This window comes from Marmota flaviventris, chromosome 14 (assembly GCF_047511675.1).
Source record: "Marmota flaviventris isolate mMarFla1 chromosome 14, mMarFla1.hap1, whole genome shotgun sequence".
Lineage (NCBI taxonomy): Eukaryota > Metazoa > Chordata > Mammalia > Rodentia > Sciuridae > Marmota > Marmota flaviventris.
Window position 1 is genome coordinate 85,721,363 of NC_092511.1, and position 12,440 is coordinate 85,733,802.

Consider the following 12,440-nt stretch of genomic DNA (forward strand, 5'->3'; position numbering starts at 1 on the left):
CCAGCACGTGTGCAGGCCTGGGTTCAAGCCCATCGCCTCTTCCCCAGGAGAAGAGGAACAAATGAGGTGAGACTCACCTGTTGTATTTGTGAGTCATCAGCTGGTTCCTGTAACTAGGACCGGAAACACCTTCATGGTAGCAAGTTTCTACAGAGGCCACTGTCACGGGAGATTGGTGTGTGACATTTGAGAAATGTTAAAACCGGGGGTCATTTATAGGACAGTGGAACTTGGGGAAGGAGGCACAGTCTAGATCTTGGGGACAGAGGACAGCCTTCTCAACAGCCTCTCCCCTTTTGCTCCCAGTACTTTCCTGGGGTCCTTTGGAAAGTGGCTCTGCTCATCTGTCACCTGGGGGCAGGAGAGCTTGAAGGACCACCAGGCCTCCCTTTTCTCCTCGCTGAAACGAGGCAGCGGGACCCCTGGTGTTCAGTCTTACCATTTCACTTCTCTCAATTGCTTCCTATCCCAAGTTTCTGGAATATTTCTCACCCCTCTCTTAAAAGGGGCTGGCACCTACCTAACACCTTCCCCAGCACCTGAAGACAGCTATGTAGCTTTCTTGCGTTCCCTTGGTCACGGCATTTCTGCTGTGTTTTGGACAAACCAATGCTTTAGCCCATCACCTGTGACATCTTGAATGCCCCAAAGGAAACAGAAGGAAAATAATGGTAAATACTACATTATCTGGAAACATCATCCAAGAATTAGCTGACCTATAGATACTGCAGGCCAGATTCAAAATTATAATCCCAATTTTAGGATAAAGATGCTGCTCTTTATCTAAATTAAGTACAGCCACATGATTGACAGCAACCTGGGTTCCAGATGCTGTGTGAGCACAGAGGGCTTCACTAGCCAAGGCCAAGGGCACCTGAGCTTACTTTGTGCTCAACCTGAAGGCCTTATCGGGCACCGAAGTGAGACTATGGGGCAGTGCTCATTTAGATGAAAGTGAAGAGGTACTTAGAATTAGCTCTGCCTGGGATCCACAGTGGACTCCAGCTGCGGCTCCCCATGCTTGTGGAAGCTGCCTAACAACAAGCACAGCCATCTTGTCCTTGGAAGCCTGCACACGGGCTGTCCCACAAGTGGAGAGCCTTTGTTCTTCTTCCACGTCTCCATATACCGTCAGCTCCCAACAGAAAATCTAAGCAGCCAGCTCCTACCAACCCAGAGACGGTGTGGGAGCACCAGAGCTCTCAAGCTCGCGTCAACCCTGCCACTGAGATTTCATGGCCACCTTTCAAGGGACACTGGGCACGTTCTTATCAGCCGCGCTGGTCTCATGAACATAGAAAGACGAGTACCAAGCACTTCTGACAAATAAACTGGGTCACAGCTGTTTGTCATTCTTTGAACCAGAGCAAAAAGTAATTTTATCATCTAATCTGAAAGAACTCTGTGCTCCAATTCTTATTTTTGAGATATGAAATCAGCATTAAGCGCTGTAGCATTCAAAACAAATATGAGGGAATATTTCCCCTAATTTTTCTGTTGTCGATATCGATTTGACAGGAAGTGATATAAAGTTCTGGTTTATAAAACATCTTGATGTTTTTTATTGATTGACTGAGACACATTTTATTTATGTGACTGCTTAAATTTTATTTCCAAAAAAGAATTTAATGTGGCCTTTTACAGTAATCAAGATTCCCTATCTCAACAGTCTGAGGTAAACATTATTTTAAGAAAAAAAAAAAAAAAAAAACACTTGAAGAAATGACAGTAAATTAAACCTGTCAGTTATTGCTTTGATGAAACAACGTTTTGCAAGAATTATCTATTTCTTCTCGGCAGGACAGAACAAAGATTTTTCTCTAAAGATCATTCATATGTTGATAACTGTTGCTAGTTTATAAAATATATAATGTAGCTATAAAACTTAGTTTGTGGTTTTTCCACCATAACTTATTCACGATTTTTTAAAAAACTCATATCCCTTTTATATAATTACACATCAAAAAATAGAGAACACAGATTTATGGCTTACTTAAAATGCAAGTGGGAGAACAGACACCTCTGCCATGCCAGTAACAAGTCCTGGCTTTTTAATAAAGAAAGTGCTATTAATTTTTTTAAAAAGAGTTCCAAGAAATTGAATAGAATTCCCAGCACTGATTATTCTAAAATGTACGAGATAGGAAACATAATCAAGAAAGGCTTAAAACCAAAGGCTCCTCCTGCTTGCTCCTCTCCTTTCTTCCATCCTCCGAGGGGCCTCTCAGGTCACCAGCCTCCCCCAGCTCCTGGCTCAGGCCACCCTCCCGCCCTAGGACCTGGCGCCACAGGCCCAGGCCCAGCTCTTTATTCTTAAAAAAAAAAAAAAAAAAAAATCAGTTGATTTGTCACATCAAGAAAGTTCAGCAAATTATGTCAGCTGTGGCTTTAGTCTCCCTCAGAGTCACTGTCCTTCCTCATGGGGACCGAGCACCGAACCGAGGACAGCAGCGTGTCTTCGATAGGCTTCCTGGGGTTTTCCTCCAGGTCTGTCTTGACTGCTCCAGACTCAGACAGTTTCCACTCCAGCTCTGCAGACGAAGAAAAGCACATGGCATAAGGCCCCGTGCACTCGGTCCCCTCACCCAAGCCATCAGGCTTCACTCCGAACAGAAAACACAACCATCAAACTTGGTGACAATTTTAGTGCCATCTTTTTAAGGTGCTCAGAAGGGGGGATCAGACATTTAAGGAAAAAAATAATACTTTTCACTTTTTTAGAATATGGGCTCAAACGAGTTCTGACATAAACTTGAAACTGCCTGAAAACCCAAGAACAAAGGCTAAACCTGTCCTCTAACGGCTGGTTTCCAGCTAGGACACTCTCCCAGGGAAGACCAGGGCATGTTCAAAGGAAATGAGCTCCTCGGGTCTGCAGCTGCCAATCTGATCATTCAATCTGATTTTCGTTAACAAGAATGTTTCAGCTCCTTGTCTAGCATCCCATCTACTAAGGTCAGAGGATAAATGTATGACGACACCCTAGGAATGACGCCAAAGTACCAGAAAGGAAAGATCAGAGACCACCCAGCTCCAGGTCCCGTACTTCACTCCCGTCATCAGGAGACTCCACCGGGTGAGGCCCTTTGAGCCGAGAGTGAGGGGTTCTGCATCTGAGAAGCCAGGTGGGGTGAAGGGACGGCCCAGGAGCTTCCCAGCCACAGCATGGCCAAGAGGCAGGTCAATGCAGAGATTCTTCACAATTGCACACTTCCCCCAAACCGCACCACCAATGTTACTGAAGCTGTGTTAATTTAGAACATGCCCCGAAATAGAGCAGAAGGGTACAGGGTGGAGGAGGGAGGCAGACGCCAGGAAGGCGTGGACTTTGAGGTGGAAGATGAGTAGGTTCTGGGGACCCAGCACACAGCGGTGCCGTTCAGAGTGATGCACGGCTTACGTGAAATCTGCCACAAGATGGACAGTTGTGAAAATTCAAGAAACTTCTTTGAACAACCTTAAGACTTCTGATTCTGGACTCGGGAATGATTTCTATGTCCATACCTGCACACATCTGTGTATGCGCTCAACACCTCTCACTTACGCACAATCATTGTTCCACATTAAGTTCGCTTGTCCTCAAATGAGACTCTTCTAGAAACAGACCACAGCTGTGACTGTACAGGCCAGGTGTGGGTGTGCTTCGCCACCACCAAAATTAACGCTGAAATCCGGTGCCCACGTGGCAGTGCTGGGATGGGGTCCTTAAGGGGCCCGAGGTCCTTCTCTGGAGACTGCACTGGTTCTCACACGAACAGGTCGGTTCTCAAGAGAGCAGGCCAAGTGCCTCCCCCTGAGGCAGCCAGTCTCCTCTCCCTCACTCTCACACATGTGCTCCTTCCCTGTCACTTCTCTGCACTGATATGACACGGCACAAAACCGCCACCAGAAGCCAGGCAGACGCTAGTGTTGTGCTCTTGACCTTCCCAGCCTTCAGAACCATGAGCCAAAATAAACCTCTTTCCTTTATAAAACACTCAGCCTCAGGTGTCTTGTAACAGCAACAGAAAGGGGACTAAGATATACACCTATCTCCCTTCGTGGTAAGATCGAAAACGGACAACATTAGATATTTATCAGTTTGAAATACTGTATGTCTTTGGATACTGAATAATGTAGCCTACCTTATACATGTGTCTGTGCAATTATTCCTACTCAAATATCACAGTGGAAAAGTATATAAAGTCATGTTTAAATACATATTCCTGAACTAGTAAAGTATAACTGGACATATTTTGATAACTCCATGTGCAATAGGTGGAAAAGAACAGCAATGCCTTCCAGGATTAAGAGGCAGAATTAAAATTTAAAAGCTACTGAGATATTCAACTGTGAAAATATTTCTACAGAGAAACACACACACACACACACACATATAGAAGTATGAATTAAATAAGAAACAAAGGCTGTGGTCTTGAGCTACAACTTAAACCCTCAACTGCAGAGACTGCACTGGTTCTCATACCTGCTGTCACAACGGATCCCGTCCACCCCCTCCACTGCGCATCTTCTTTCTAGTTCCAGCTGCCCACACTCCTGTCACCCACAGAGGCAAGGAGAGCTCCACGGCCGCCCTCACAAGACAAGTGGGCAGCCAGGAACTCCCTCCAGCAGAACAGCCTCCCCACAACACGCCCTTGCCCGCCTCCAAGAGCTCTTACCATCTCTCGTCAGGTTCATGCCACCAAACACCAGAGGACCAATGAACTGAGCTTTGATGTCACCTTCCCGGTAAACAAACACCGTGGGCAGGTTCCTATCAGGATAGTTGGGTATGCAGGTGGTTGAAATGGCTTTGACAAATTTGACATCAGGAAACTTCCTGGCAAGTCCACTCAGGTGTTGATTTATCAGGGCACAGAGAGGAATTCTAGAACCCAGAAAGAGAAAACAGAAGCAGCTGTGATTCTGCCTGTGCACAGAACAAAGCATAGCCCCCCTCCTCCCCGACAGAGGCCTCCGGTAGCTTTGGGAGCAGCCTGCTGCCAGCCGGATGAGCCCACCTTTGTGTTTGGTTTGCTTTTGGTAATAGAGATTGAACCCAGGGTCACTGTACCACTGAGCTACATCCCCAGCCCTTTTTACTTTTTATTTTGAGACAGGGTCTTACTAAATTGCTCAGGCTGGCCTCAAAATTGCAATCCTTCTTCCGCAGCCTCCCAAGTTGCTGAATTACAGATATGTGCCACTACATCTGGCTTGAATTCACAGTTTTAAAAAACTTTCTAATAAGTTCAGGGAGGGTGAAGATCTCAAAGTCCAAAGTCCAATTTAATTAGACCCAACAATAATTCAGAAAACTGACTTGAGTGTAAAAGACTGCTATAATGCTATACCATTGCTATATAATTGCTATACCATTCTATAAGGTTGCAAGAACACTGAAGATTTAGAATGTTTGAAACAGGTCAGAATGCAATCCTGCTTTAAGGGAATTCCTCAACAAGCACTGAACTCTAGTTTAAGAACAAGATTGGGCAGGTGAGAAACACTGGTGGCTCAGGGTATCTCTAAGTACAGACTATCACTGTCAAGGTCACCCTTGCCATCTACAAGAGTGATTAGACACGTAGAACTTTGAAATTCGTTCCTCTAGAGGGATGAATAACTTAGGAATCATCTTTTTTCCCTTATTTTTTTATTGGTGGTCATTATAGTTGTACATAATAACAGGATTTATTGTTATGTACTCACACGTGCACACAATATAACAATATAATTTGGCCAATATCAGTCCCTAGTATATCTCCTTTCCCTGCAGGAATCATTTCTAATAAAAAAAAAATTAAGTCTTCATTCCACAACTTTAACAAAGGCACTTATATTAACAAATATTAATTTGAAACCTTAAAATGAGAATCAGGCACCTAGTTTTAGGCAAATCAGCAACAAAAACACAATGTTAGTGAAAAACAAAACACAAAATCTGATATTAAGCCTCCTACAGGTTCAAGACATAAATTCCAACCAATAGCTTGTAGACCACGTGGAAGATGAGCTCACCCTTGTTTGTAAAGGTGCAAGACTACCCACAAGCCCTCACCGGCTTTCGTAACTTCTTGAACATAATCCTTGCCTGAGATCTCCAAAACTTCTCCAAATTTGTTCTTCAGCTGGGTCGCTTTCAACTCCGCCAGTCTTTGTTGCCTACACATTGGAAGAAAGAATAAAGGTCCTAGGAGCACACACACGCACCCAGGAGCACATGCACGCACCCCCGTCTCTCCAGAGGCCTCCCTGGGGTCGTCCAGGCTCACTGATGTGCCTCATGCCAACAGTTTGGGACCGCTTCCTTGGAATGAATGACACTGATGTTTAATCATGGTCTTTTCCAAATGTTATCTCAGCTAGAAAATTAATTTTTCAGAGGGCACCCACTTTTTCACCATGCAAAACAAACAAAAAAAACCCACCCACACATCCCTCTGGGTGGCACCAACCTGTACATCTCAATGGCCCGCTCATCCTCCTCGTTGAATTCATCTTCATTCTCCTCCAGCTCCTCCAGAGTCATGTCTTCGTATGTTTTCACTGAATTGAGTGACAAAGGCACAAGTGGCAAATTTAAAAGATGAACAGGCAGTGGTTCGGGCGTTCCTCATGTTTCTCCTAAAGCCATGCGCACAACGGCACAAGACCCCCAGCCCACAGAGCAAGCACAGCGAGGGCCTGTCACTGGCAATGAGAGGCGGGCACCGTGAAGGACAGATCTCGCTGGAATCTGCTGGCTTGCCCGTCTTACCCTCCCTCAGCAATAACATCTCCCACGTTTCTAAAACAAAAGAGAGTTGCCAGTGCCTGAGGCCACCTGGTCTGACCCTCAAGTCTGAGTGCTGGGGGGCCAGTGTCCCCGGAGTCATCAGATCACCCAAGGAGCCGGGCAGACACCAGGGTCCTCCCCGAGCACCTTTCCTGGAGTGGAGGGTGCCCCTGCCGTACTCCTTGTCTTTCCTTAAGAGTGGCAGACACTCGTCTTTCCTAGTGACCAGCTGCTATGAAATCCATCTTATTTTTATTGTAATAAACACTCTTATTTCTTGACATCAAAGCAGGCTGTGCCCTTGCCCCTTCTTGACTCTTATCAAGATCACAATGACCTCCATTTCTTGATAACAAATGGGCCCAAGCCACCACTGCCCTCCTCTGGCTTCCAGGGTGTCTCTCCTATCATGACCAAAGCCCTCCCACTTTGGGTGATTACAATTCCCAGGCTCAGGTCTTGGACCCTCTCTTCGTTGCCTATGCTCACTCTTGGCAACTGCGCCTAGTTGCGTGGCTTTAAGTATGATGGTGTGCTGACAAGTAGCCTAAGGCAGGCCTCTAGCCCGGGGGGCTCCACCTGGACAGACAGACCCAGCTGCCTGCATGACAGCTCTACTTGTCTCATAGAAATCCCGCCAAGCCTTCCTCATCCCAGCTGGCAGGACTCCATGCTCCAGGCTGCTCACTGCCCCCGTCTTGTGGGTCCCTCACACCACGTCCACAGATCTGTGGCCCTGCTTCAAGACACACCACACCTGACCGCTGCTCACCTCCACCGCCACCTCGCTGGTCCCAACCAACGGTTCGTCTCTCGTGAACTTGGCAGTAGTTTTAGCCTCTCTGCTTCCTGTCTTGCTCCCTCCCCGCGGGCCACACTCAGTAAGGCAGCAGGAGGGCAGTGCTGTCACCCTGTCCTGACCTTCAATGACCTCCCACCTCACAGCCATAAAAGCCAAGGCCCCTACAGAAGACTCCAGGTCCTCCATGCTTTGGCCCCTGGTGGTCACTCTGAACTCCCTGTCTACTCCTCTCCACACTGGCCTCCTCCCACATGCCAAGACAGCTTTCCACCTGCTGGGGGATGTCACCTCACCATTAGAACTTTACTCAGATGTCTCCGTCATCCCCTTCAGGTCCACATGAATGCCACCTCCCAGTGAAGCCTCTCTAGAACTGCTCTTATCCCTCCCGGCCCCTCCTAGCCCCTTTCCCTGTGTGACTTCCCTTATTATTTACTCTTCCCCTGCCGCTAGAATGCAGGCTCCACAAGGAAGGATAACACTAAATCCCCACTGCCCAGGACAGCAGGTGAGACAGTGATCGTTCAATAAGCACTTGCTAGACACTTTCTAATAAATCCTTCTCTGAGTTAGCTCTCGCATGTCAGCTGGGCACAGAAGTACTAGGCCCTGTGATTGATGTGTTGCACACATTAGCAAGAATCAGAAACCCTTTAACCCAGTTTACCATGCAGATTCCCGGGCCTCACCGCACACATTAGCAAGAATCAGAAACCCTTTAACCCAGTTTACCATGCAGATTCCCGGGCCTCACCAGAGACTGACTCAGTAGGGACTGGGCATATGGACCAGTCCTCTAAGGGATTCCAACTAAGAAACCCCACCCAGACCCCACATATTGCAAACATTCTAAACAGATTAAGTTGTTTTACTTTGATGTTCTTAACCAAACCACAAAGATCAATAAAGTGTACAACCTCAGAAGAATACAAACACTAAACTCTTTGAAGAAATTCCTATGACATTATTAAATTGAATCATAGACAAAAAAGTATGTGTTCACATAACACAGACCAGGACTTGTGGGGCTGCAGGGCAGCTCTGAAGTCCCCTAACTCTGTGGCCTTGGGACACCTATGACTTCCCTGAGAGCCAGCATTCCAGCCGTCTCCTGGCTGCTGCTCAGAGGCTCCTTCTACTGCAGCGGCTGGAGGCTCCCGGACTTGTTCCCAAACCTGGCAGACACAGAACAAGAAGACCAGCTCACCCACTGACTGCTGGAGGATCCGCTGTGCTTCCTCCTCCGCCTCCTCCTCCAAGCCTTTCAGGCTTTCCTTCGAGGGCAGGATGCCCTTCTTGCGTAAGATGTCATTCCATTCAGTGTCTGCATTGGGGTCCTGGAAAGCAGGGCAAAGAACACCAAGAATAAGAATAAGAAGTGCCTAGTTCAGTGCGGAGGGGCCACACTGGACAGAGAGCCAAAGGGGAACAGTGGTAGGACAGGAGGAATTCAAGCCACATTACTCTGTGACTTATTTCTGAGAAAAGTGTCAAAGACTCACAGACCCTGTTCTGTTTTGTTCTGCCCGTTCCTCCTCCTTATCCTCAGTCTAGGAATAAAATTCAGGATATGACGTGCTGATCAGCATCCGTATTAAAACCCAGGCTCTGACCTGGCTGCTGTTCAATATTTTTATAAATGACCTGGAATGACTCATTCAACAGATATTTAAGTGCTTGCTTAATGTGAATTACTGGATTAGGCATCAAGAAAGCCTGGTGAACACAGGAGTCGAGAGGATAAGACAGACAGTGCACAGGTACATACACAAACCGCATATTCAAAACAAACTGTGGCTACCTTGAGGACGAACAGGCTGCTATTCTAGAAAGGGACAGGAGACCCACTAGAAAAACTGACATATACCAATCACCTGAGGGTGGTCAGAACCAAGCAGGGGAGAGGCGGGCTTAGGAAATAACTTTCCAGACAGAGGGACCAACACATATGAAGGCCCAAAAGCAAAGAGATATGACATTCGAGCACCTCAAAGCCTTAAGTGGCTGCATCTGGGAAGAAGGAGGCCTCAGCTAGGCTGACAAATTGTCTACAGGCCCAGCCTGAGAGGAGCTGAGACCTTGGGGTACCCCTAACAGTCAACTTTCATCCACCACTAAGCGCTGGGCAATCTTCCAGGTCTTTACCTATGTCTACTCACTTCACCCTTGACCATCAGAAGCCTGACTGCTCAGCATGGTGTCCAGAAAGGCACTATCATGCTGGGCAGTCAGGCAAACTGACCAGGACTGAATGCCAGGTGGGCACTCAGAGCCAGAACCCAAGTGCCCAGGCTCAGGTTTGCACGGTCTGGCAGGAACAAGGCCAGTGGAGCTCAAACTTGGTTTGGAATATGAACTGAAGGAGTGCCCTGGACACCAGGGCGACCAGGCCCCGGCCCCCCTGTGTGTCATCAAGGGAAAAATGAATAGAATCCTTTCAGTCCAGGTCAGGGAACGCCCCTGAAGAGGTAGTAACATCTTCAAGCAGGAACTTGAATCACAGAAGATACCAATGAGGTCAGAGGCGCCCCAGAGCTTTCTCTTCACCATTTAAGAGCTTCTGGTTTGTGCCACTTGCTGTATTTGTAAATAACCATCCCCTCCGAGCCCTCAGTGACCCTCTCCGCCCCCTAAAAAAAGTCATTTCAATGAAGTTTTCTTCACTTCCTTCAGGGTTTTTGTCAAATTCTGGCTACCAAATAAAACCAAAAACGAGGGGATTCTTATTTAACTCCTTTTCAGAAATTAGCACTGAGGCCGGGCAAGGTGGCGCGCGCCTGCAATCACAGGGGCTGGGGAGGCTGAGGCAGGAGGGTCGCCAGCCTCAGCAACTTCCGTGAGGCTCTAAGCAACTTGGCGAGACCTTGTCTCGGGCGGGAAAAACAAACTAACAGTGAGCGGAGAAACTGCGGCTGAGACCTGGAACCCAGGGAGCCTGACGGGTGACACCCCACCTGCACGGCGCGAGGTGCTGGGGGACGTGGTTTGCACCTTGGGCACCCCTCCCAGCCGGGCCCCACCTCTCCAGCTCGGGCGCTAATGCATGGAGTTTAGTGAACGGGGAGTAACAGATCAACCAAGGCCTGACAAGCGCTTCACAGGCCCGGAGGAGGTCGACCTCAAGCAGGGAGCAGCCCCCGAACACGGCGCTCCGGGGAGCAGGGCAAGCACCGCCGCTGCCGGGAAGCCGGCTGGACCACGCCCGCCAGCCCGCACTGCGCCTGCGCGGGGCCTCGCCACGAGGGGCCTCGGCCGAACCTGCGGCACCCGGCGGTTCTCAGGCCTGGCGCCCGCGGCCCGAGCAAACACAACACAACACAACAAACGAGACCTGTCCTTCAGACCCCGGCAACCTGCCTCGATTACCTGCATCTTGTCTCCCAACGCTCAGGCCACCCAGCCCCGCCGCGCCGTAACTCCTTTCCGCGCACGCGCGAGGCCCAGCCCCGCCTTTTCTCCCAGCCAGGCTTGGTCCCGCCCCCAGAAACGAACTGAGCGGAGCCAGGCGGAAGCGAGGGATCTGAGTCTGCGCCACGCCAAGGAACCGGCTCTAGAGCTGTGCGCATGCGCAAAACAGGACGCGCGTACCAGGGTCGGGTCGTGGAGCTCACGTGACTCGGGGTGATCCTGGACGCTCCCTTATTAGGAAAGGTCTTCGGCCAAGGAGTCGCTTGGTGGAAGAGGTGCTTAGGAGCGAAGCTGCAACTGCGACCCAAGCAAGTGAAGAGGTCTCTGCCCTCCCAAAGAAGAAGTCCGAAAAAGAAACACGTCTCAGTGGTCTGACGATACGATTAAAGATGATGCAGGGTCACCGGGAATTCGTCCAGTGTCCTGTCAGTATCGGATAAGGCGGCTCATTCCTAAGATGTTTATTGTCCACCATGTGTCAGGCTCTATTCTAGGATCTGTGGATGCAACAGTGAGGAAAGCAGTCAAATGAGGGCTGTAGCTCAGTGGCACAGTGCTTGCCCTTGGGTCCAGTCCTCAGCACCAAAACAAAAAAGAGGTGAAAGTCCTTTAACCAGTTCAGCCTCTGGAGAGACACATGTGCAAAGGCTCTTAGCCGCACGCCACTGAAATCAGCAATCTGACTGCTAAGAGCAGGTGTTGGTCCCAGCGCTTCTGCCTATGCACCACTCCAAATTTGAGTGGAGAAGGGTACTCTTCCTAGTACTAAAGGAAGCGCCCTGGTAATAGACCCACACACCTGTCAGATAGGCGTGGGGCTCCCAACCTCGCCTGCACATTGGAATCACCTTCAAAAACTGCAGCTGTCTGGGGCTCAATAGCCCAGCAAATTAAATTCCGGGAGGTGGGTCTAGAACTTTTCTTTTTCTTTCTTTGTTCATTTTTCAGTTTTCGGTGGACACAACGTCTTTTATTTTAATTTTATGTGGTGCTGAGGATGGAACCCAGCGCCCCGCACATGCCAGGCGAGCACGCTACCGCTTGAGCCATATCCCCAGCCCTATAACTGATATTTTCTGTATTTCTCAAGTGCTGCTAATGTGCACAAACGCTGATGAGGGGATCAAATGATTCCTTAAGAGCAAGGAGTTTTGGTTTAATAATTTGCAAGGGTCCTAAAGATTTACCTAACTCTGACTCAATTACAGGCCTTTTTAAGTATTTGTTTATTAATTTATCTGGCAGCAAAGTGTGAGTGAATTTCCCCTGTTATCACCACCTAAATCAACTGGTGCTAGTTTGGGGATAACTCCAAATCTATGCTTTCCTCTTCATCCTGCGCAGCAATAAAATGGAGGGGTTTGACCTTTCCTCATCACCAGTTAAATCAGTTCTTCTTTGATAGTTTTGGAATTAATTCTGTCAATTCCTTTTTCCTACATATATCAGAACCATTTCCTGTTAATAAGA

At 48.3% G+C, this 12,440-nt stretch overlaps 1 protein-coding gene across 1 annotated transcript; it reads right to left on the reverse strand.

Annotated features, from left to right (window-relative positions):
- Positions 1 to 1,582: 1,582 nt before the first annotated feature.
- On the reverse strand, positions 1,583 to 11,037 carry Pdcl3 (phosducin like 3). The gene is made up of 6 exons (XM_027950663.3): positions 10,929 to 11,037; positions 8,770 to 8,899; positions 6,441 to 6,531; positions 6,004 to 6,147; positions 4,662 to 4,870; positions 1,583 to 2,531 (listed from the first exon to the last, which is right to left on the reverse strand). The coding sequence occupies exons 1-6, from the start codon at positions 10,932 to 10,934 to the stop codon at positions 2,389 to 2,391; spliced, it is 723 nt and encodes a 240-aa protein (XP_027806464.1). The 5' UTR covers positions 10,935 to 11,037; the 3' UTR covers positions 1,583 to 2,388.
- Positions 11,038 to 12,440: the final 1,403 nt, after the last annotated feature.

Coding starts and splice junctions, on each gene's coding strand:
- Pdcl3 (XM_027950663.3), bottom strand. Junction 6,532..8,769: donor GATCCTCCAGCAGTCAGTGG/GTGAGCTGGTCT, acceptor CACTCAATTCAG/TGAAAACATACGAAGACATG. Junction 6,148..6,440: donor CGGGCCATTGAGATGTACAG/GTTGGTGCCACC, acceptor TCCAATGTGTAG/GCAACAAAGACTGGCGGAGT.